Below are 25,833 nucleotides of genomic sequence, written 5' to 3'. Positions count from 1 at the left end.
TCGGTTGCAAAATAGTGTGTCATATTTCACAGAGCGTTCTAAAGGTTGGGCTGCGCTTAGTTCTTAGTGAACTTGCCCTTGGGGCCTCCCTTATTCCTTTCCTCGGGGACTGTGTGTGAGTCACACCTCTGAGGCCTGGCCCTCCCCACCTGACTCAGGCAACCATGCGGCTCCAAGTCACCCCAGAACACTCAGGGTCACACCTAGCCTCGTGGCGCTGGGGGTGGGGGGGTGAGGGGATGACACTGGAGTTGGGAGGGTGTGAGTGACATGAGAGTGTTTATTTTGGCAAAGATAAACTCAGTTCACCCAGCTCAGCTCACACCAATGCCGTCTAAGCCCACTGAGATTGGGTCACGGGCAATCCTACTGCCCAAGGCACAGAGGAGTGCTCAGTGCTTGCTGTGCAAGCGTGAGGGCCTGGGTTAGGATCCCCAGAAGCCACATAAAAAGCCAGGTGTGGCTGTACATTCCTATAACCCCAGCACCGAAGAGGGCAGTGACAGGAGGGTTGGTGGGGCTTGTTGGCTGCCAATGTAGCTGAACCAACATCAAGCCCCAGCCTGGTTCAATGAGATGTCCTGTCTCAAGGGAATAAGGCAGATAGGGATAGGGTGCATGTACCCCCCCCCCCCCGACATGTACAGAGATAGAGATAGAGTGCCTGCACCCTCATACACATGTATAGAAAAGTGAAAACCTACAGCTACAATTATCTTTAGCCAAAATGTTGGAGCCAGGAAGTATAGAATCTGTAGATCTCCGAGACTTTGAAGAGGCTACGTGAGCCCGTGCAGGCTCTCGGAGGCCTTATTTAGCCCTTTCTTGGGTCTGTGTTCGGGAGTTGACAGGATCCGCTCATCAAGTTCGCTGAAAAAGCGCATTAGGCCCACTGGCCCATAGGTCCCAAAGGCAAGTGGGGAGGACAAAGATCAGCTGCTTTGGAGCCAGGAAGGCAGAGCCTGGCCTCAGAGAGCCCTGCAGCAGTAGATCTACAGGTTAAATTCAGATATTTTGATCAAAGCAACAAAGTAAGAGGATTGTGGCCCAGCTGTGGCAGGGGAAAGAAGACCTATGAGTTCTTAGGCTTGGCCCAAAGCCAGCATCTGGCTGGCCTAACCTCACCTGCCAGGCACCTGAGCAGGGATGCCATTTTCTGGGACCTGGGGTTTATTTGAAGGACCCCGACTGCTATGCACTCATTCAATTGGGAATTCAATGACTAGGAGGTCTGAACCGAGGGTTGCCTTTGATTGGTTGCTTCTCAAAGGGGGATAAAATGAGGTGGTAGATAGAAAGATTTATCCTTCTCAGGTCAAATGCAACCCCTGAGAGAAACCTGGGTCCATTTACAGATCTGCAGTCTCGAGCGAATTAAACCGTTCAACAATTCTCCTGTAACCCAGACAGTTACACAGCAGGCCCGGCTCATTCAGACATCTTAAAGGGATGACGAAAGACAACGCGGCAGAAACATCCCATGGGCAGCACAGCACCAGCCACGGATGCCACGGCACCGGCTGTTCCTACGGCCTGTGACCTCATCGTCACTGCCGTCACCTGCCCCTACAGCTCCATCTTTGGGTCATACTTTTGAGGACAAACTGTAATCACCAGCACCCACCTCCTCCATCCCCTCCCCTTCCTTCACTTCCACAAAGGAACAGCACATGACGGTAGTTCTGCTCACCACCAAAACCAGACCTTTTGTGTGCATCAAAGGATTTCATCAAAAGAGTGAAGCAGACTCACAGAGGGGAAAGTATTCGCAAGTCATATATCTGCAAAATATCCAGTTTCCAAAATCCCTTTAAACGGGGAACACACATGACACAGTTGAGGACAGGCAGGAGGGGTTGGGGAGACTGACAGCACCCACACCAGTAGGCTCACTCTAACTCCAGGTTTGGGGAATCCTAGGCTCTCTTCCGGCTCGGCAGACATTCACATGCATGTGGTGCACACGAACTCTCTCTCTTTCCTCTCTCTCCCTCCCCATCAATCTTGAATGAAAAAACAAATGGGCTGGAGGCCCCGTCAGACACTCCCCTAAAGAAGAAACAAGAAGGCCACACATACTTGAGAAAATCTCCTGGGAACCACAATCCTAACCATGGATGTGAAGAATTTCTACCAACAAAAGAGACGGGGAATCCAGAACCTTAATACATCGCTCCTGAGAACGGCAAGATGGCGGCTCTTCCCTGAGAAAGACTCCCCTTCCAACTGCTAATGCAGTCTTAGTGAGGAGTTAGAATGTCACTCTGTGGCGCCCATCACAGCTTAGACAAGATTCCTGATTGCGGCTAAAAGTAGCAAGTCAAAGTTGGATGAGAAGGGTTGTTTATATAATATTCCAAGTAGCTGCCCCAGAGCGCTGACTTATCACAAAGGGAAACGAACACTTTAATAATAAAGTGGAGAGCCTCGCTGTGCAGACAGGTCCCGGCTAGTCACCAGGGCTCCTATCACCAGGAAGGTGCTGGAACAGTCACGGGCTCCCCGCTGTGGGGCCCAGGCACACGGAAGCAGGCCTGAGGCTTGCCTGCCAACAGCCAACCCTGAGTCTGATCATGAGGAAGTGCTGGCACACCCGGAGTGAGGGCAGCCACACAACGGCTGGCTGTGGCCTGTAGCCGCCAGCCCGGGCAAGTTCTGAGGTCATGGAAGATGAGACAGAGGAGCTGTGGGGAGCTAAGAGCCAGGAGAGCCGGGGCCACAGACTCGGTCATGTCTGGGGTGCTTCCAAAAAGGATGTCATTAGGACAATTTTGCTGAATGCAAACAAAGCCCGAGTGTAGCTAATCACTCTTGGTTGACATCAGTTTCCTGGACTTGAGAGCTATACTGTGGGGGAAACACCTATTTTCATAAAGCCTTAAGGGGCTAGGTGGTGGTTTGCAACCTGTGGGCCAAGATCCCTGGGGTCACAGATCAGATATCCTGTATAGCAGATCTTCACATTACAATTCAATTCATAACACTAGCAAAATTGCAGTTATGAAATATCAACGGAAATAATTCTATGGTAGGGGTCATCACAACGCGAGGAACTGTATTAAAGGGTGGCAGCATCAGGAAGGCTGAGAGCCACTGGGTTAGGGGATGCTGTTCCTGTAACCCACCCTCAGTCGCCCTGAGTCTATACAAACACTGCCTGGGGAGGGGAGAGGAGGGGAGGGGAGGGAAGGAAAGAGAGCTTTGTAAGTTGGTTAAAAAAAGACAAGAGACCCCTTTAGACTGTTTAAACATGTTTTAATGTGTGGATATCAGGTGTGTATATGTGTGTTTTCTGCTGCACATGCATTCGGGTGTACCTGTGTGAGCACGGATGTGTGGAGGCCAGAAGCATAAGTCAGGGGTCTTTCTTTACCACTCTCTACCTTATTATTATTCTCCACATTATTATTATTATTATCATCATCATCATCATCATTATCATCATCATAAGCTTGACATTGTCAACGTGGAATGCTACTTTTAAACCGGAATTCAAAGAAGCTAGGGGCATAGCTCAGCCCAGTGTTTGTCCAACATGCATGAAGCTCTGGCCTCAACCCTCAGCACCACGTACACCACCTGCAATCCAGTTCTTGGTGGAGGTAGATAGAAGGATCAGAAGTTCAAGGCCATCCTCAGATACCCAGTGAGTTGGACAGCTATGGAAGAACCTTGTCTTAAAAGAGGGTGGGGAAGGCTTGAGCAGTAAAACGGTGAGGACAACGACAAGGAAGCCGCGCTCACTAGCAGGGCTTTTATTGTCTCCAGTACAGCAGGAGTGTCCTTCAGGCAGACCTGCGTGGACTGGAAGACTCCGTGATTCACTCCCAACAGCCACAGCCAGTCTGGGCTGGCAGGGACGAGAGCTCCGTCAGGGGACAGGTGCATGGCAGCCAGCAGAGGGCGCCCTCCTAGAGTTGTACTGGGTGCCAGGCCACATAGCTGTGCCATGCGATGGCTACACTTTTCAGGAAACCCGGATGCCACACGTACTTTTCCTTTCTTTGTGGACAGGCTGGGTGAGTCACGTTTCTCAGGAGCCTGCGGACCTGCCAGCTGCTGGGATCTGGACAGCTCCAGCTGCAGCCAGTGAGCACAGGTCCCGGGGAGGTTGGCTGGCCAAGGCTGGGTGAGTTGTGGCCTCCAGAAAGGAGCTGTGCCCAGGGAACAGGCCAGTCAGAGTAAATCTAGTTTTGATGGGCACTGAGCAAAACTCATGCTAAGTCTGGATGCTGGCATCTGAAGACACACTCAGATTGCTGGTTCAAGGACCCCTGCGAACACTGTGTCTCCTGTTTATACACCCCCCAGGTACCCGTCTGCAGATCATCTGTCTCCAGGCGGCACACGCAGCCTCCTACCCACTCTGCAGCCCCCCCCCCCACTCTGCTTAAAGCCTTCCTCATGCTCCCCTACTGCCCTTTTTGTCCCGTGTCCATCACGGCACTGGGCCACTGGACCAGAGACGGAAAGAAGAGAGGAGGCAACCCTGGTGCTGCCTGAAGGGCCCTTCCAGGAGCAGGGCAGCGCTCCACTCCACGGGGACCGCAGAAGAGGTGGCCCGGTCTGCAGTCGGGTGTGGCACGACATATTCTGTTCACTGTACCCTGGCTTTTTGGAAAAGCATCCTATTCCTCACAAAGATCTCCACCAAGGGAAGAAGTATGCTAGGGTACACACACACACACACACACACACACACACACACACAATGAGCTCCTTTGTCACAGTTCTTCCTCCGGTCATACTTCAGGAAGGCTAATGACTCCCATTCTCTGTCCCCTCAGTGTCGGAACCAATGTCCGGGTACCACGGGGTTCTCTGGAAGCTAACAGCAAAAGACGCACCATTGGAGACCCACAATGGAGCCCCAGGTAAACACCAAACACACGGCCACAGACAAAGATGGCAGCGCGCCCGGTGTACCTGAGAGCTCCCTGCAGGGAAGAGTCTACAACATTCCCTTACCAACCAGCCTGCTACCACTGTCCTAAAGGGTGAGGCTCCTCTCTAAAGTGTTGGAGAAACTGTTGCCAAGACCCAGGCCCTGGGACGTGGCCCCACAGTCACTCAATGTCTCCAGTTACTGTGTGTGTTCTCTCATCTGCTCCTTGCTCTTCCCTTTCCCACGGGCCACAGACCCCGGAGAGAGATGCCCGGTTCCTTCTAAGCAGGGGCTGACTTTGGTAAGTGCGTCTGGCTTGAGTACAGTCCCTATGGCTCCCATTGCTCATGTGCCAACCCCCATTGGGTACCATTGGCTGTTCAACATTGCCCTCCTTCCTGAACTCTCCCACCCAGGCTGGGAGGGCTTATTATTACTATCTTTTTCTAATCTCTGGGTCGCCTCCCAGGCTCCTGTGGCTACCTCAGCTTTCCTTCCCCTCTCAACCACAGAGTCACGTGAGTGTAAGCATCTAAGCCCAGACTAAGCCCTTCTGTTGTCAGTACACAGAAGTTCCCCGCAGGACCCTGCCTGGCAGGGAATGTGAACGGTGTCCTCAGGAGACGGTGCTGGAGGCACAGGAAGGTTCGTCTGCAAAGCAACCAGCGGTGCTCCCAGACCGCAGGGCTGGAGGACCACACTTACTCCAGTTCAGCCCCGGCCCTTCTGTTCCTGCTCTATACTTGGGCACAATGGCCCATTGATCCACATAGGCTGCCCCACTGCCCGGTGTTTGTTCTGAAGGGCAAGCTGGGGCAGGGCGCCTTCAGCCCTGGGGAAGCCCTTGGCATGTAAATTGTAGACTTGGAGACTCCAAATTGAAGCCTTGAAAGCTGGAGCTCATTCTTCCCCACACAGCACAAAACCTTCAGCGTTTTATGGGAAAACAGACTTTTATTTGAAAAATAAACTCCCAGTTGCCAGGCTATAAAGGAAGGGCTGTCTGGGATCCAAGGCCGCGACGGTGTGAAAGGGCTGGAGTCTTACAAGTTAAGCAAACTCCTCTGCCGGCGCAATAGGATTTCAAAGGCTGTCACGGCACACACTCTGATAAAGATCCACACTCAGAGGAAGGGGGTCATGTGCAGTCACCCTGCTCAGGATGCTACAGAACCCCCGGCTTCCTGGTAGAACCAGGGCACTTTAACCACAAACAGAAAATGAAATTCCTCAGGAGGTTCGGAGTACACATGACCGCGGTCAAGGCTGAGCTAGTGTTAGAAACCCGAGCTAGAAAACACAGCTTCTACATCTCCGGCCAGAACGCAGCGTCAGTCCCTCCAGCCAGCTGATCCTCCACGTCCGAGCCAGACTCGACTGGCAGGCATTCCAAACCCGCCTCAGCTCTCTGACCATCTAGGGTGGTATTTCCCCAACTGCGATCACTCCCTCCACCCAGGTCATAAAATCAGCTGTGCGTATCTCATAAAGCATGCAAAATAAAGACAGTCCAGAGGAAGTCCTGTGTCATTACCAGATGACAACATCAAATGGTGTGTGTGTGGGGGGGGGGGGAATCTGGAGGCCACTCCTTTGGCTGTTCTTCATCTACCTCACTTTTTGAAACAGTTTCTCACCAAACCTGGATCTCACCAATTAGGCGAGCTGGCCAGCCAGCCAGCAGGGTCCTCTGTCCTGCCTTCTCAGCACTGGACTGGAAGGGTATGCCACCTACGCACCTAGCCTTTTTACATTGGTTTGGGGGCTTGAACTCAGGTTGTCAAGCACATGTAACTGAGTTGTCTCCCGAGCTCGCAAATGTATCTCCTCCTGCGTGCGGAAGGCAACAAGAAAAATGTTCCCACCACGCTGCTGCATGGAAGCTGCATGGCTTCATTTGCATACTCACTGCTCAGATTTTCTACCACCAGGCACCTGCAAATTACCCAGGGGCCAGGGTGTGATCTCCACCGTTGGATTTTCACCTGTCCTGCCTGGGGCTACAGCTTTGCCCTGGAATAGCCTTTCTGTAATCAGTAAGGATGTTCGGGTCAGGGATTTTTTTTTAAATTCCTTTCTTTCCTAGTAGGACAAATAAAATGTCCCAAAGCCAGTGGGGCGGCCACTTCCATCAGCAATGGTCACCGAGTGTGGACCACCGCTCATTAAAACAAGATGCTATTTACTGCTCAGTAGGAGCCAAGAGGCTCATCCAATGCTATTTCACCTCACTTCCCAACACCACTGCCAATACCATGATCATGGGGGCCTAAGAAGACACCTGCTTCCCCCGACAGCATCTGCTGGCATTTGCAGGGTTGGTGAAGGCCGGCCTTTTCTTCCAGGTTGCAGTGCCTTCTACCGGCAGCCATGTGGTGTAGGCTTTCCCGCGTGGGTGGCCCTCGGTGCACTGACTGGTGGGAAGGTGGTTGTAGATGGGGTAGGGCTGGAGAGCTGGGGGAAGGGTCAAACACACGAAAAGCTCAGCATGTGGTTTCCAAAGAGACCAGAAAGCAGGAGAAGCCAGTCAGGAGGCAGCGGACGACAAAGGTGCTTGTGGTAACAGTCTGGCTCACACTCCGGAGGACCGTTCAAGCCAAGCATAGGCAGGCATGGATTTCTAGAGACAACAGGCCTGAAGAGAAGGCTCCAGGGAGACTGGCGCCTACTGGATTGGCATCCAGTCTGCTGAGTGGTTCTCAGACGGTCCTCATTCTTCCATCTCCACTGTCTACCCTGAGCCATAGTCACACAAACTCCGACAAAGGGCGTCATCCCTCTGACACCTGACAGCTCCCCCAGACCATTCATTTAAAGCCTAGAATCCTGGGCTCCTCCAGGGAGGCCCCGCCCTCTTCTGACCTCACCTGCAGCTAGCTCTCGCCCTCCCTCTTCAGATCTGTCCACACTGACCTGCTCTCTGAGGGCTCAAAGAACAGGAAGAAATGAACTGCCACTCCCCTGCCAGGCACATCGTCTTTGCAGCTGTTCCTCTGAGCCCTCTCTGCCTCCATCCGCCCCGGACCAAATGTCTTCCCACCATAGAGGCTGCTGCTCATTTTTCTGTATGTAGCACCACCCCTGCATCCCTCTCGATTTTCTTCATGGCATTCGACACAGCATGTTTATGCCTGAGGTACACAAGTCCCACCTGACCCCAGGACGGAACCCGCGGGAAGGCTGGGAGGGACACGCTGGTTTGCTGTCGTCTTCCCGGTGCCTAGAGGCGTGGGCTGACTGTCAGAGGTATGCATCTTCGTTGTAGCTTCCTTATTTTGCAGGGACAAGACTTTTTTCCTACTTCTTTCCTCTGGGCAGGGCCACAGCGGCGCCTGCCCAAGGCTCAGCGTGTGAGGCTGTAGCACCCCCTAGTGGCCAGTAGGCCACAAAGCCAGGGAAACACAGGCAACTTAAGAGGCCTGAATGCAGGGCCATGCCTTGGACACTGGGACCCCAGCTTTGCTCTCATCTTACACAGTCCCACATTGTGTGAATAAAATCAGATGCTAGAAAAATTCCAGAAAATAAAGGTGGAAAAGAGAACAATATTAAGGGCATCTCTCTTTGAATATGGGTGGGACGTAGATGGAGCAGTGGCTGTCCCAGGGGGTTAAATGAAGAATACGACATCTCATTAGATGACATGGAAAACTACCAAAGATAAGCTTTTAAAGGCTGGGAAGATAACCAAGATGGTGATCAAGATGTGCACATATACGAATTTGAGTTTGGTACCCAGAACACATAAAAAAAAAAGTCGGGGGTGGGGTACACTGGCAATCTTAGCACAGGAAGGGAGGAGACGGGGATCCCTGGGAGTCCCTGACTAGCCAGAACAGCCTACTTATAAGTTCCAGGAAAATGAATTAAAAAAAAACCCATTTAAAAAATAAGGTGGATAATAAACAAAAATTGACATCTGGGGTTGCCCCGTTTAAGCACACACATGTGCGTGAGGGCATACACACACACACACACACACACACACACACACGTAAACTTTTTAAAAGATAAACTAAGGTTGGAGGGGAAGCAGAGAGAAGAGCTAGCAGTGACCTTATGACAAAGCACGGGCAGAATGTCTTCCCGCTGGAATCTGCCTAAGGGGTCTGCCTGGCTGGTCCCCTCATCAAGGGAGACTTTACCCAGGTGGCAACTGATATACTTACTAAGCTGCTCCAAACTGTCTTTGGCACATCCCTAGCCTCCTGAGCTCCGAAGGGCTGTGTCTCTGGTCCTGTCCGGTGTCTGTGTCAGGAGTACAGCCCCCCCCCCCCCAGTCCACCCATCTTTTACACTGTGTCAGAAGGAGTACAGCCCTGATAGTCCACCTGTCTTTTACATTGCTTTGTTTTCCTCTGGGGGAATTAAAGTTTATACTCCTATGCTCCACTCCCCTCGCACCCCGGCCCTGTTTTTGGAAGGTCACCATTTGGAAGACCCAGCTAGAGCATCTGCGGGGCTCAGAACTGACATAAGATTTCCATGTGAAGAGTGAAGACATGGAAAAGGAGGCATGTGAGGCTGAACACCTGGAGACCACCCTGATGGTGCACAGGGCTGATCTGATCCCTGCACCTGAGGCTGAACACCTGGAGACCACCCTGATGGTGCACAGGGCTGATCTGATCCCTGCACCTGAGGCTGAACACCTGGAGACCACCCTGATGGTGCACAGGGCTGATCTGATCCCTGCACCTGAGGCTGAACACCTGGAGACCACCCTGATGGTGCACAGGGCTGATCTGATCCCTGCACCTGAGGCTGAACACCTGGAGACCACCCTGATGGTGCACAGGCCTGATTTGATCCCTGCACCTGAGGCTGAACACCTGGAGACCACCCTGATGGTGCTCAGGACTGATCTGATCCCTGCACCTGAGGTTGAAAACCTAGAGACCACCATGATGGGTGCTCAGGGCTGATCTGATCCCTGCACCTGAGGTTGAACACCTGGAGACCACCCTGATGGTGCACAGGGCTGATCCCTGCACCTGTGCCCATCCTGGCCTCCACAGAGCAGACCCTGGGGCCTCCCAGACTCTTGTGCTGGATTGACTTCCAGGAGAACGTGGGATTCCTGGAGAAGACTCCCAGGTAAGGTGCATGTTCTGTTCTGATAGCTGAACCCCTTCAGCCTTGGTTGAAGAAGAAGAGTGGGAAGACCCTTCCTCAGGGGTCATGTGGAGGGCCTGAACTTATTCCTGTTTCAGGCACGACACTAAAGATCCAAATCATAATGCATTGTCTATGTGGGCTTGGCTGTTGTCGTCTTTTACTTAAGAAGAGTGTGTGTGCATGTTTGCATGTGTGTGCATGCGTGCGTGCAGGCATGCCATGTGTATGCAAGTACCCCCAAAGGCCAGAAAGGGGCATCAAGACCCTGGAACTGGAGGCGGTTGTAAACTTGGGTTCTATGGAAGAGCAGCAAGCATTCCTCGATGCCGAAGCATCTCACATCCCATTGCTGGTGTCCTCATCAGCAGTGGCTGCCTCCCTAGGCTGTCCTGTGGATCAGTGGGTTGGACACTTGTGACAGGCCTCCTCGCACTGTGAGCCTGTGCTCTGAAAACCTCCAAGTTCTTCCCACCAAATTCTAGCTGGGATGTTGACTTGTGCTTCTCATCTAATTCAAATCAGTCCCACCCTGAAAGCCCCAACTACCCACACTTGGGAGTTCTAATCCATTCTGAGTGCTTGTCTCTGTAAGATCACCAAAACTCCGTGGGGGGACTGGTCCCCCTCAGCGGCCTCACCTATAGGCTATGTTGTGGTTGGATGATCAGCTTTCCACTGTTTTTGGTTTTCTGTTTGTTTGCTTGTTTTTGATTTTTCATCTTTTAACAGAAACGAGAGACAGACATGCCTGTAACCTCTGCACTCAGGAGGCTGAGGCAGGAGGATCATGAGTTGCAATGGTATATCGTGAGACCCTGCTCCAAAACCAAAACAAGTAGCAGCAACACAAAGAGCAAACCAAGAAGAATCTAGCCTGGGTAGGAGTGAGAACAGACTTTAGCCATGCAAAGGAAACAAAACAAATATCAGAGACAGTCAGCTGCAGCTGTGGCTGGCACTTGGGTGGATAAATTCAGTACCTGAATTTATGTTTTCCTCAGAATCTCAGATGTGGCCTTGCTTGGGACTAAAGCCACTTGCAGAAGTGGTTACTTGAGATGGGATTATCTTAGAGTCAGATAGGCCCTTCATCTCGTGTGACTGGTGTCCTTTCAAGACAAGAGGAAACCCTTGTAGGGGGGCGAAGGACCACACGACAAGGGAGGCAGAGGGTTACATCTGTGATGCCGTGACACAGTCCGGGGCAGAAACAACACAAAGGCGGGACAAGGTTTTCAGTCAGTTATGGTGGTGAAGGCCTGTGGTGAAATTCACTGGGTGGGAACAGGTAGTGGGGGCCCCTCACAGCCCAGAGAGCACCTAGAACTAGGCTGGGGCTAGCACCTTCAAAGGCCCGGCCCTAGGGACCTACTTCTCCCAGACATGAACCTGTGGGATACTACAGATCCAGACCGTTACAGAGACTGCATTACGGGCTCTACTGTGAGCTGACCAAAGGCCTAGGGCAGATCTTCCCATTGGCAGAGACGGATGGAAATGCCTCTCCAGCACCCCATGTCAGCCCCTAGAGAGCGAGGACACTTCGGCTGCTTCGGGAGTCTGTGTCTGCCCCTGTTAGTCCATTGCCTAGCCTTGGCCATCCATCACTGGGTGACTCAGGCGTCCCCACTTTGCTACTCAGACTATAAAAGGAATCAAGGAATAAGCCAAGGGACTTTCCTGTGTTGAATAAAACAAACAAACAGACAACATACATTCTTGTGATCAAGTGCCCCAGAGCCAGTAGGATCTCTTCCTTCCCGAATCCTGAGTTCACTTGGGTTCTTTTTAAAACCCAGACTCCCCAGATCCTCCCAATAAGTTGTCTTCCTAGTTTAAGAAGTCAGGAGGGAGTTGGGTGGGGTGACATGTGCCTTGAATCCCAGTATGTGGAAGGCAGAGGCTTAAGGATGATAAATTTGAGGCTACCCTGTGCAACATCCTCATTTCAAAAACAAGACAAAACCACAGTAGGGTGACAAAACCACAGAACGGGGACCAAACAGCCTCTGGAATAAGACACGGCTCACCCCAAGGTCCTTTTGTACGAATGTGGGTCAAAGACAACTCGTAAGCAGTGCACCCAGGAAAACTGGGCCGTTGTACGGTTACCGTCCACTCTAGGCAAAAGTGGGGCAGCTGACCTGCCGCGCAGCTATTCTTGGTAAAGAGACCAGACAGGAAAGTCCTTTCAGGACTCTGGGAAATGACATCCCTGCAATGAACACAGTGGGTGTCACGGGACTATCACCAGAAAAGCCCCTCTGAGCTGCGGCATGAATTCTGGGACAGTCGGGACTTTCACCTAGGAATAGATGTTCAAGCCTCAGGGAAAGTAGATAAATTGTCTACTCGCCAAAGGCAGCTTCACGCCATGCACAAATGAAACTCCAGATGGAGGGGCCAGGCAATCTGGGGCTGTGGGCTCCAGCTGACCCTGGACGTGCACATAGGTACCTGGTGGGTGTGAGGGAAGCCCAGAAGCTGGGCACACTGGTTCAAGGGCAACAACATGAGGAACTCCCCCGAGAAAGACTTGATTTGTGAAAGTGCTCCAGAGAAAGACTTGATTTGCCAAGTATTCCCTCATCCCACGGGCCAAGTCCTCCCATTCAACCTGATCAATTTCCATCTTTTTTATGAAGCCCAGAGACATTCCATAGCCCTTTCTCGGCCCATCTGCAGCTGCCTAGGAGGTTGTGGAAGAGACTTTCACAGCCTCCCTTACCTGAACATAGAAGAGCCATATAGAAGGCTAAATGGAAACGGCAGCATGAACTCCTGCCCGGGGAACTAGGAAAGAGCTCCGTGATCAGCGTCTGTGATCCCATCCAATAGTTCCTCCACTGCTGGGGAGTTGTGGTCCCCAGCTTTCGACACATGGCCCCAGCCCCATGCTGTTGATAGCTGTCTGTTTTGCTGACTTGAGACAAGTTGATGCCCAGGCTTACAAAGCTTGCACACTTGCCTTGGGGCTCAGGGCTCAGCAGAGGTTGCAGGCCGTGTGCCAAGGAGGCAGCAGCATTTGGTTTCTGGAAGGGGAAGTAGCCAAGGAACACACACACCTGGTGTGTAGTCACAGGACATGGACTGTAAACCTCACCCGCATCAAGGCTTCTCAGAGAATGAATGAGGACCGGAGGCGCCAGCCTCTCTGCTTCTGCGCCAGCCTCTTTCCCTGTGCCTTGGGGACTAGATATTTCGAGAGTGCTTGCTTGAGGGTGGGGTTCTGTGCCCCTCAGTCTGCAACCTGAATTTCCCATCTGAGAAGTTTGGCGGTGGCCCATTCTGCCATTCCACGAGCCTGTCTTGCCTAGGACCCTAAGAGAGGGTGCTGGGACTCTGAGGAGGTCTCCTAGGGAACAATAACAGTCTTCATGCAGCACTGGGTAAGCCAGCCCAGTGTCAGAACATGCACTTCTGTGCTCCGGCACCAACCATGTCCACTCCTACACTTGATGCACACCTGCACGCACAGAGTTCACACACCCCTGCTCTGAGTACACGCCCAGCACATGACTTGTGCTAACTCCTAGCTGGGCCTCCCTGGTCTGCCTGAAGCCGCCTCACACAATCAGAAATCCCGCCTGTGGCTCACTCACCCGGAGTTCCCCTAGCCCCGCCACATCAAACATTCCAGATGCTGGCTTTGACCCTGAACACTACCAGCCTTAGGTGTCCCTGCTGACCTCTGTCCCCTGCTTCCAGACAACACCTATCACCAAGCTCTCTTTAAAACATGTATTTATCTTTTAAGCTAGGTGCAGTGGCGCAGACCTGTAATCCCAGCTACTCGGAAGGAGGAGGCAGGAGGACTGCAGGCGGGAAGCCTGCCTGGGCTACACGGTGGGTTCAAGGCCAGCTTGGAGACATCGTCTCCAAATAAAAACAGAACAGGGGACGAGCTCAGTGGGGGGCACTTGCCAAACACAAATGAGGCTCTGGGCCCCAGCCTCCAGCTCTGGGACCACAATTATCAACACACACACACACACACACACACACACACACACACACACACACACGCACACCAGGAGTGCTTCAGAGAAAGTAAACACTTCCTCAGTCAGTCCTTCCTGAGGACCAGGGCCCACCCACCTCTCTTTTGGACTTTGGCTCTGGGACTGCGTTTCAGAACACGTCTCGGTGCTATCCTACGTCTCCCCGCTGGTGGAGCTCTGTGACCACAGCCCTGGAGGCAAAGACAGCCTAGTTGTACGTGACCCAAGCATGAGACCACTCCGCTGAGGTCTGGTCTCCTGGGCCCTCCATTTGGAGGGGGTCACACAACGGCGCACAGCTGGCTCTCCCCATCTGTAGATGCAACCAACCACAGGCCCAAACGACTTTTTAATTGCATCTATACAGAGTATGTACAGACTCTTTCTAAAATTATTGGTGTGTGTGATGTATATGATGTGTGTGTGTGTGTGTGTGTGTGTGTGTGTGTGGCGTGTGCAACTGTCTGTGTGTAATTGGAGAGACACCAGCGAGATTAGAGGACAACTCTGTGCCGTAGGTTCCCTCTTCCCTCCTCTCCACGGGTTCTAGGACGGAACTCAAGTTGTCAGGCTGATGGCCGGCGCCTTCTTTACCAGCTGAGCCATCTGACCGGCTCTTTCCTAGACGACAGCATAATGTATTTACAGATGTTGTAACTATTCACACAGTACGCACAGCATGCTAGGTTTTATAAATAATCCAGAGGTGATTTAAAGTGTATGGAAGGGGACCAGAGAGACGGCTCAGGAGTTAAGAGCATTGGTTGCCCTGCCAAAGGACCAGAGTTCAGTCCCCAGTAGCCACATGATGGTTGGCAACTGTCTGACTCCAGCCCAGAGGAACTTCTTCTGGCCTCCTCAGGCACCACAAACGCACGGTATACTGACACAAAAGGCAGGAAAAACGCTGATTTTAAAATGGTTTCTAAAAGTGTATGAAAGGATTCTATAAGCTTAGGTAACTGCTACATTGTTTTTATATAAGGGACTTGGGTGTCCTCGGGGTTTGGTCTCCACACTGGATCCCGGGAAACCAATACCTTGTGAAATAGTGAAGAACAATTATATGTGAGAGTCTCAGGGTGTGGCCCAGAGATCGGAGGAAGTTCTCTACAACATTTCAACATCAGTGCTGGAACATTCTGCTCTGACTGGACTTTGTAGATGCACAGCTGCTCTGCCTGGGTGATGTTGGCCTAAAGGAACACTGTCTTGCCAGCAACGCCTCGGTCACAGTGTATCACATCTGTGTATTACAGGTTCACGGGAAGGCAGAAGAGCAACCATCCTGGGGACATGACTTTGGGCTACTAGGAACAATATCCCACAGGCCACAAAACATCAAACAAAGGGAACTCTCTTAACCCATCACTCGGAAAGGCTCAAGTGTCTCCACAGGTGGTCTTGCAAGACAAGAAAAGCAAGTGCTAACCAGAGGAAAAGGAATACCCTTGACCTCTGACATTCCGTGGCTACTTCCTTCTCCATTCTCCAAGCAAACATTCTAAATTAGTAGAGAAACTGGGAAAAAGACAGAGGCAGGGAGGACACACACTCCCTGTGGTAGTTTGAGCGTAGAATGGCCCCTCCAGGCTCCTGTTTGAACACATGTGGTCCTCAGCTGTGGGGCTGTTTGGGCAAGCTGTACAATCTTTAAATGGTAAGAGGCAAGTCACTGGCAGCATGAAGGAACTTTTGGCTTTGTTTGTTTGCTTGTTTGTTTGTTTGGCCCTATTTGTTGTTTAGTCTCTGCTTCCAGAGTGTGGCTGCCATGTGACCAGCCAGCCTCTTGCTCCCATGACCATGCCTTCCTCACCATGAGGGACTACATCTCTGCAGAACTGTGAGCCAAACAAACCCTTTCTCCGTTAAGTTGCTTTTGCCGGGACAGTTTATCACAGACTCGGGACAGTAACCGAGACACACCCCCACTCTACAGTTGGCCTTAGCATTTCTTATTGTGATCAACAGTGCTCAAGTGACAATATTGATCTTCCGATCACAAACAATTTATGAATCAAAAGGATGCTCTCACTCCAACACACATATTTCCTCCATGTTTCTCCAGCCAATCTATCTCACCCTGAGAAAAAACTCAGGGTCCTTTATAAACAGAGTCAAAGTCCCCAGACCCCAAACCCCAGGGGCCAGAGCCATACTTAGGCAGCACACTTGCCTTGGGTGCAGGCATATTCTGAGCACTGGGAACAAACATCTGATTTCTCAAATCAGACTGTGAACCTCAGGAAGTATCTAGTTCATGCCACTGAGTTCACACCACCAAGCTCGCCACCCTGGAGGATAGTGCAGACAGAAACCAGCAGGGGGACATGGGTGTCACTGTACACGAAGGCATGGCTCAGGCCCCAGTCACCAGCGGCTACTTTGTGGTTCCGATGCCACTTGGCTGAGTGGCCATGGGGAAGGTTCCTCACAGCCCAACACCCACCTGAAACCATAGCATCAAAGTCTTACTTTTTCTGGACCGTGAGAAGAACCTGATGCCCCCGGGAGAGGTAGATGGGTTGGAGTTGGGCGAAGACTCTTTGGATGAGGAGCGGAAGATCCCACTGAAGCTCATACGGCGTGGCGAGCGCGGAGGGGATTCCTGGTAGGAGAATGGGAACACAGTTTTGGGAGAGCCAGGGCTTGTCTTGGGCCTCACGGGAGCAGACACAGGGCTGGAGGGCCGGGGCTGGGGGCCCCTGGAGAAGAGTCCTCTGGAAGGGCTGCCTGAGCTAAAGGGACTGTCCACCTGCAGAAAGACAGACAAATGGGTGAGGTCACAAGGCTCCGGGCACTCTCAACGCTGCCTGCAGCAGACCTGTCTTACTGCTCCTTTATACCCTCATTAAGCGGATAGAGAAACAACCCTGATCTCTTCCACAGAGGGGGCAATGGAATGGTCTAGACCTCAGCGCCTGTGCCATGGATGCTCAATTCTGGGCTGGTCAGCTTCTGTCCTGGAGCTCCCGGTCACCTGTGTAACTGTCTAACAGAGCCCTGGAGAGGGAGGAGACATGAAGGTGAGGAGAGGGGACCTAGCACCACTCCTGCCTCTCCTGACTACTGTCCCCATGTCGGCTTCCATTCCTGAAGCTCTTCACTCGTCCTGTTGCGCGCCTGACGACGCAACTGTGGTTCTTTGTCTCCCCGCCCCACCCCAGGAGAAGAAGCACGAGCCTCTGCGATCCAGAACGCATACCAGACCTTGGGCTCATTGATGAAGATGCTGGTATGCGGAGATGACAGATTTCACTCCAAGCTACTGTGGCATTTGAGTGGCTAAGGTCACCAGCAGAAGTCAGGAAAGTGCTAGCAAGGCCTTAGACTTCAATGATGACTCAAAAACACAGCTCCCACTTAAAAAGTTATCAGGTCCCGTGGCCTTAAGCCACGGCTCTGGTGCACAGGCACTCAGTATTGGCAGTGTGAATGGGTTCAGGGGCTTGCTTCCTGCAGGCTGGGTCCTGACCTCAGCTCTGCCCCATTACCGTGTCAGCAATATATTAGCACCTTGTTCTTATTGCCTCTGTTTCCTTCTTTGCGACATGAGGACAGTTATGGCCTCAGCTTGGAGGGCTGTCCGAGTGCTCACACGGTGTCACTAGCACAGGAACTAGCACACACAGCAAGGGTGTGTGATGTGTGGTGATTGACTACGGTCCTATTGCTACTATTATTATTGTTATTATTATTATTGTGATACTAGAGCAAAGGAACCTAAGGGGACCCCAAATCAGCAACAGAAAACAAAGTAACTGTCATAGGCTCAGGGGACAAGGGTCAAAGCACACTGGTAACCAGGGCCATGCTAAGGAGAGTCCCTAAAGTATTGCATAAACTCACCAGTAGAGGGTGCTCCTGAGCTCCCAGCATCAGGCATCTCAAGGACTGATGCCCTCGAGGGGAAGCCTCTTTAGTGAACATCAGTCTCCAGAGAGTACCCCTCCACGTGATTCTCCACCTGGCCCTAATGTTGTCACATGGAGGTGTGGGACCCACTTGGTGCCAACTCCTTCCTGAATGGCTTCTGAGGCAGAGACTGGTGTGTGACCAGGATTTTATAATTGAGTCACCGCCATAGAAAGAAGTTCAGGGGCTGGAGAGATGGCTCAGTGGTTAAGAGCACTGGCTGCTCTTCCAGAGGCCCAAGGTTCAATTCCCAGCACCCACATGGAGCTCACAACTGTCTGTAACTCCAGTTCCAGGGGAACTGACACCCTCACATAGACATGCAGGCAGGTAAAACACCAAATGCACATAAAATACAAATAAACAAACCATTAAATATGCTTTTAAAAATTAGTTCAAATCAACTCCCCTCCTACTTGTTATGAAGATCAGTGAAATTCCTTGCCTCTGCAATTTAGCCACCATCCCGTTTGCCTGTGGGATTCAGGATCACTCCTGAGAATAACTTTTAAAGCAAGAGGTTCTTCAGGTGGTAGGTGGGTTGCCATGGGGTAAGAAATAGGGAGCCAAGAGACCCTCACCTGTAGTAGAGACCATACATACAGGAAGCAGAAGGTGATAGACTGAGCAAGGATTTGGACAGAGACCTGAATCTGAGTCCTGCACCATCAGTGTGGATGGATGGATGGATGAGCTGGGTCCTCTGCATCTGGGATGCATAATGGGGATGCTAAGATGGGCTTCCTGGGCTGCAAAGATGACTTGCTGTGTTGTACACAGGAGGGATGTTTAGCATGGTTCCTGGTACACAGGTGGCCCTTCATACATGTCTGACCACCATCAGCATTGTGCATTAAAGAGTCCTTAATGAGAGGGATTTGTAGGCTGGAAAAGAAGGAAGGCTGAGTTTCAGAAACAGCTTAGTTATGAGAGCTACATGGTACCGGGATCTGCTCCCTGACTGTGGGAGACGATGTAACTCCTGAGCCAGGTAGGCACGGACTTCCTGTGTATATGAGGTCCGCCATTCTTTATCCCTGGATGCCACCACATCTAATGGCAGAAGGTGTTGACTGGGTCACAGTGGACATCATAAAGCTGATGAGTGTTATGACCTCAAGGCTTGCAGCTTTTTAACCCTGATACTACCATCTCCTAGTAAGATTACAAAAATGTCCAAGAGACCAAAGAGGCAAAGGCAGGGAGAAAGGCCAGAGAGGGAGTCCCTTTGGAGTCCCCGAAGAGTGGCCCACGGCACTCCTCCTACTATACAGTGTAGCTTGCCCTGCACACGAACTCGACCTGATGATGAGGTGGCGTTCCAGGCAAATGCCAGCATTCAGTTCTAGAGAGAAGACCAAGGTGGAGAGGGAAGCAGAAGGCCTCCCAGGAGATCACAGAACAAGGTGAAATGCCAGCAGCTTGAAGCAGACAAAGGGATGCCCCAGGGCAGGCAAAACCACCTGTAACGGGGACCCCAGATCAGAGAAGACCCTGAATTCTGCCTGGCTTTGGACAGGATTATGGGCAACTGAGATGAGGCATTCCAGGGTGGGATTTGAGAAGGATACAGGTCTCAGATACAGAGACTAATGTTTGATCTACCCAGGAACTCATAGGAGCAGTTGAGCTAAATGCCTTAAAAGACTTGAATCTTTTTTGATTGGCAAGGGATTGCCCAAGACCTCACTGATAGAGGATCCATTCTACATTCAGAAGTACAGGACCCCAAGAGTTAGAAACTCAGCCTTCAGGCAGAGAAGGGAGCCCCAGAAAACAGACCTTCTATTTCATCCCCTAAACATGGCCAAAGAACAGAGGAGGCTCAGCCCTTCCTGGACCCTCCCACAGAGACCTGCCCCTGCAGATCCTATCCTTCCCTGCCTGTTTCCTGAAAGAGGCTGGCAGGGAACAGCAGACCGTGGGCGCCTCTAGAGTCATCAGGGATGGCCAGGCCCAGGCTATTAGGCCAGCTGAACAAAATGATACGCAGATAACATAACTTGATGGTTCTCTGAGTAAGGGTGAGACTCCCCAGTGTGTGCCTGGCTTCGCAGCGGCTAATGGAGAAGAGGTACTTAGGCTCTTGAAGGAAGATTTTCCCAGACAGGGCAAATTCCATGTTTGTCGGGGAGCCACTAGGCAGGGAGTTGAGATGAGGGCCAGCTCCTGCTCTGGCCTTTCTATCAAACAGAGAAGGAGGCACTGGGTGAGAAAGTAAGGAAGGAGCCTAGTGGGGGCTGGCTTCAGGGCTGACCAGGAGGGATTAGCAAGGCGGGGCATCCATGCTCTTAGAGGTGGAGGGAAAAGCAGAGAACAGAAGTTAAAGGAGCCAGGAAGGCAGTTGGGGAGCAGAAGTCCAAAGCTGGGGAACCTAAGGGCCAGCCTTGGAATCCAGTGATGAGCCCAACTGCTCAGGCTGGAAGAGCCGGAAGTGGAGCAGCTGCACTTAAGTTTCCAGGACTCCCCCGTGGCTAATCTCCGGAGAGGATCTGAGGTGGGTCTTCAGCAAGCAATGGGTAGAAAACAAGAGATGTCTGCAGCCTTGCCCAGTGGAGCACTCCCTGTGAGCATGTTAACAATGCACTTGTTCTTCCTTGCAGAGTTACACAGGCATTGCTGGTGCTGACTGCCACTGGCATCCCCAGACCTGCCCTGCTAGCACCTGCTGGGCTGCAGACACCTCCTGCACCTGTTCCTTAATGATGCCACCTAATCCTTAATCATTTCGGCAGACACTATTCCCGCCCCTGGAGGCGTGTTCAAAGAAAGACTGTCGCGACTAAGGCCACGTGTTAGCTGCTAGGAATGAGAGAGCTGCCGGGCAGTGACTGGATCGATGGATGCACGGAGAGGAAGCCCAGTCATTAGTTGAGTGCGTGCTGGACCATTCCATGGACTGCCCTGGCTGATGAGTCACTGCAGTGCGGCTGATTCTTCTCAGCTAGTTCTGAATCTAGTTATATACTAGAGCCACACGGTCAGCCGACCAGAGCGCCACGCAGAGATAGGTCACGACAACAGAGAACTGTCCCTCTCGGGGACAGTGTACAAGGAAGAGGAGACATTCCCCCTTGATAATGTGCCCAGATGGATACCTTGGGTAGTCAAGATCACTGGTATGGGATGTGTCCTACTTAGGACACTTTCCTGACTGGCAGTCCCCCAAGTCTGAGGTTCAGGATATTAAGGGACAGTGGGGAACATACTGGACTAGCACAAGGCAACATGGACTCAGGTCGTGCCTCTCACAGGCAGTGCCTCATGCATCCAGTATAGTTCCTGAGGGTAGACAGATCTGTCACGGTTTCCACTGCCCTGTCTTCCTCTGGTCTACTGTTCCCTCATTAATGTCCTTCTGCCACAAAAGTAGCATCCCTCATTCACCTTGGGCCTCTGCCATCATGGCCTCAGGAAGGGCCAGACATAAGTAGGAATCTAACTGAAGTTCTCTCTTGTGTTTTCATTTGGAGCAAGGTCAATGTCGTGAAGAACTGAGTAGGGCCAGAGACATGCCTTTCAGGGGTAAAAATGGAAAATTTTCTAGATGCCCGTCACCTCACTGTCTTCCAGTCACGGACACTAGAGCTTCTCGAGGGCTGTGAGATTGTAGCATTGCGGGTATCCCCAGGTCCAGGAGGAGTTGCTCTCTGGGAGGCAGGGGCCCTAGGCTGCAATGCCCATGGAAGCTACTAGCTCCCGGCACTAGCACCTCTTTCCCTCACACAAGGCTTGCCAGGAGAGACCTTGCCTCCAAGCTGCATCAGGAGACTGCCCATGTAGGAGAGGAGCGTGCTCTACAGCCCCGGCCCTCTCCAGCATCTGACTGCACCTGCTGCTGTAAGGCAAGCCCCTCCTCCTGGGCAAGGTCCTTCACCAGGCCCATAGGATGGGTGAGGGTAATTCCGAGCAAATGTCGGAGGCAGGCAAGAATACCTCCATGACCTTTCCCACTCAGCTGACGTTTAGTGATAACCACAGCCTCTCTCTGGACTTCTGGGGCCACCAGGAAAGCCCCACCTCCCTTGAAGCATTTCTGCCTCAGCCTTAGCTCCTGTTGGATTTTCCATGCAGGAAGGCCTACGTGGAACTTAACAGGGCAGAGGCCCAGAGGACTTGCCCTGGCTACACTACAGGCACTGAGTGGGGTGGCGCCTGCCAGCCCAGGCCCCAGGCCATTTTCTGACAGTCTTTCTGGCTGGGTCCCAATAACTGCTAATAAGGTTGTTTGGGTAGGGCAGGGTGGGGCAGGAGACTGACTGCCAAGTGAGCCCCATAGGCCTAAACCAATTTGTTGATTCAATTGTATGTGATTGAAACGCTCCAAGAATAGACTCCCTTTTTCCAGGATGGGAACTCGTGCCCTCATCCCAGGCTGGGGAGCACCCAGAAGTCACTCAGAGAGGCTGCAGCCCCTCCCCGTGGTCATTCTTGTGCTTGGGTCAGTGAGTGATAGGATGCCCAACTGCAGGGGAAACCCGCCAGCCTGCCTTGACCCCCTTCTTGGATGGCCATTGTAACCCCTCACCTGCCACCACCGCCACCTCATCTCTCACTCCTGGCCTGGCTCTGTATTGCTAATAACCTTGGATATGCCATGGTTTCTTAATGGTAGAAAAAACTAAGGGAGTGGGGGAACAAAGAGTTAAAGAGAGAGGGGCAAATGGAAGGGATGAAGGAACAGGCCAGAGGAGAGATTACCTCACCCCAAAGTCCGTGGGCACAGTGGGTGTCTGTGGTGACGGTAACACTAGAGAACACAGCTATCCTCAACTTCACTGCTTTTAGCCTCATCTCTGCTAGTCAGCATCCCGGCTCAGCTCACCGTCTGTCTCCCTCTTTTGCGTCCTCTCACTCTGGGGGACACTGGTGATGGCAGTGTCCACAGCGAGGGACAGAAAGGAGCAAGCCTAGAGGACTCGGAATCAGAGCAGCCAGCAACTTAGGAGGCATGGCCCCGTGAGGAGAGCTGTCTCAGGATGATGCAGCCCCAGCCAAGCCACATGCTGGTGTGAGCCCCACACAAGTAAACCAGAAGGGTGTCTCAAACTCTGCCTGCCTTGGGGCGACTCGGGGGTGGGGGTACTGAGCGGCCTTGGAAAGAGGAGTCTCACCTTCCGAGAAGAGTGTTTGTCCGAGTTCTCCACATCTCCATCCAGGAGTGGCATGGCAAAGGAGCTCAGGTCCTGGGAGGAAGAGAGAACACAAAGTCAAGGTTACGGCTCCTTGGGGCAGGTGTGCATGCTCTAGGAGGGTACCACCGCCCCCTCCAAGATTCCTCCTAAGGACCAGGCAGGAGCCTGGTAGGAATGAAATATTCTAAAGAGATGCTGTGTTCCTCCCTTGGGCTACCAGACTATTGAAACAATGGAACTGAGAAATGGTATTTCTTCAGGAATCCCGGCCTCCCAAGGAGAAGGCTACAGAGCTTGGTGCCAACCTTATCATAAGAGATTTCACTCCATTCTGACAAGCTGTCAGACCACCTTGCCAAACACACTGGAGTCAAGAGACAAGGATGGGTTAATGATGGGCGGACTACACCTTAGCCAGGCGCTTACTTAGGTGAACCTCTCGTCCTGTTTTTAAATCTTGCTCTCATGCCAGGACTCAGAATATGGCCTTAGAGGGCAAGGGGAGGGGGGTCACTGGGCCTCTTCACTTTTCTTCATTATGTGACCACACTGAATGAATGCTTTTCTCTATTGCTTGTCTATTTGGCTGGCATACCAAAGAAGGTCTGAGCCTAGGTTAAGGATGCCAGGCTCAGTCGCCAGCCCTAACAACTCCAGTAGCATAGCTGATGTATCTCCATTTCCTTCCAGAACACCAAGCCAAAAGTCTAACAACAGCCCCCACCCATCCCCCAGCAAGCCAGCAAGAAGACAAAGACACAGACCAAAGGGATAAAAGATAAAGAGTCAAGGCAGGCAGGCAGGCTGAAATCATAGTGGCCCATCTGGGGATGATTTGGGCAGTGGCTGATGGACAGGACTTTCTCACTCGACATGAAACATGAGGCTTCTTTGAAGTGGTCCAAGGAAGGGTGTCTCCTGGAAAGATGATCACACTCGTGGGTGGTGTTGGAGCACCAGATGAAGCTTATGATAGCGGCAGAGATGAATGGGAGTGGGTGGGGCTGCCTTAGTTTCTTTTCCTATTGCTGTAGTCAAATGCCCAGACAAAAGCAACTTCAGTGAGAATGAGCTTCTTCTAGTTCACAGTTTGGGTACAGTCCCATCAGGGAAGCTGAGGCAGCGGGTGCTTGAAGCGGCTGGTTACACACACTCACGATCAGGAATGGAGAGTCATAAAATGCAAGTTTTATGTGTGCTCAACTCAGCCAGGGAACGGTCTGCCCACAGTTAAGATGGGGCTTCAGTGGACCCAATCCAGTCAAAGTGGCAATCGTCACTAACCATCAGAGGGCTCTAACGCAGAACGGGGAGAGGCGGGCAGCTCACCGCGGAGTCAGGTGTAAGGCAGAAGCATCACCTTGCCTCGCCAATCCTGCTCTTCCTGTGCCCTGCATGTGGTCTTGGAAAACGCCTACACACTTGATGGGCCACCCTCAAGTCTACAACAACCGGTATCCTTAACACTTCATTTTTGTTTATTAAAAAATAATTGGAGTAAAATATATACAATAAAAATTATCATTGGGTCTCTGTGTGTGTGTGTCGTGCTGGAATGAACCCAGGCTCATATATATGCTAGGCAAGCGCTATACCACTAAGCCCGCCCCGTCCATGGTTACTTAAAGTCTCTAATTCGGCGGCAGTTAAGCACACTTGAATCGTTTTACATCCATCACTACAACTGTCGTGGGTGTGCAATGTCAGAATCAGACACGAACACGAGTTCCTACCAAGTCAGCATTTACTGAGCAACAATTAACCACTAGCTCTTTCCGCTTCCTGGGCTGGAATTTGTAAGAAGTCCCCATTTCCTCCATAGCCAGCTGAGGCAAACACGGGTTCTTTTATTCCAATCGGAACTGCTAATATTAACTCTCAGCTCACACACATTGTGTATCACACAGCAGAGAGATCTGTGTGTACATATACATGTAGGCGACGGAATGACTACGAAGGGTTCAGAAGGGCCGACAGGGTTCAAGGAGTTTCAAAGAGGCCTTGCCAATCAGGGTGCGAAGAGAGGCGGTGAAAGAGGTTAGATCAGGTCTGAACCCAGCCAGAGGCAGCCTTTGTAGACTCCAGCCAAGCCACATAGTTAGAGATGAGCTGAGCCTCAGAGCTGAGTCAAGCTGCAGAAGTGAGGCGTGAGATGCTGGGCACAGGGCCTTTAGCAGCAAAGGCAGAACTAGGTCCAGACACAGAAATGCTTCATCAAAGCAGGGACCAACCCAAGCTGAAGTCTTAGACGGTTGCGAGTTCTCTGCCTGCCTCCCTCTGTCTGTCTGTCTGTCCGTCTGTCTGTCTGTCTGTCTGTCTGTCTGTCTGTCTGTCTGTCTCTCTCTCTCTCTCTCTCTCTCTCTCTCTCACACACACACACACACACAGAGTGGTTTGAACAAAATGCCCCATAGGCTCATGTATTTGAACACTTGGTGCTAAATTGTTGTTGGTGCCCTCTGGGAGATTTAGGAGGCGTGGCCCTGCTGGTGAAGCACATCCCAGGGGACCGCTTTGAGAGTTTGAGGGCTCTAGCCTTCTTGAGTTGCTCTCTCTGCATCACACTTTGGTTCAAGGTATGAACTCTGCTTCCTGATCCTGCCACCAAGTCGGCACCTTGTCACTATGTCTCCCCGCCATAACAGACCTCTGGCCCTCTGGAGCAGTGACCCACATGAACTCTTGCATCTTTAAGCTGCCTGGGCCATGGTGTTTTATCACAGCAATAGAAAGGGAACACAGACATGCACACATGCACCTCACCTGGTCGGATGACAGC

The 25,833-nt window shown here is 51.9% G+C and overlaps 1 protein-coding gene across 14 annotated transcripts in view; it reads right to left on the bottom strand.

Moving 5' to 3' along the window:
- Positions 1–25,833, bottom strand: part of Prkag2 (protein kinase AMP-activated non-catalytic subunit gamma 2) — a 264,022-nt gene that overhangs the window by 162,456 nt on the left and 75,733 nt on the right. For 10 of the 14 annotated variants that reach the window (XM_075955434.1, XM_075955435.1, XM_075955433.1 and 7 more), the window contains exons 2-3: positions 23,034–23,105; positions 16,480–16,759 (exon numbers count right to left, since the gene is read on the bottom strand). The exons of 1 other annotated variant lie outside the window; for it this stretch is intronic. In XM_075955434.1, the coding sequence (XP_075811549.1) occupies positions 16,480–16,759; positions 23,034–23,105 (352 nt within the window). 3 more of the 14 variants (XM_075955443.1, XM_075955444.1, XM_075955448.1) reach the window with 2 other exon arrangements.

The sequence above is a fragment of the Microtus pennsylvanicus genome, chromosome 21 (assembly GCF_037038515.1).
Source record: "Microtus pennsylvanicus isolate mMicPen1 chromosome 21, mMicPen1.hap1, whole genome shotgun sequence".
NCBI lineage: Eukaryota > Metazoa > Chordata > Mammalia > Rodentia > Cricetidae > Microtus > Microtus pennsylvanicus.
Note: the sequence above shows the minus strand (reverse complement) of the source record. Positions and strands in the feature narration are given on the sequence as shown.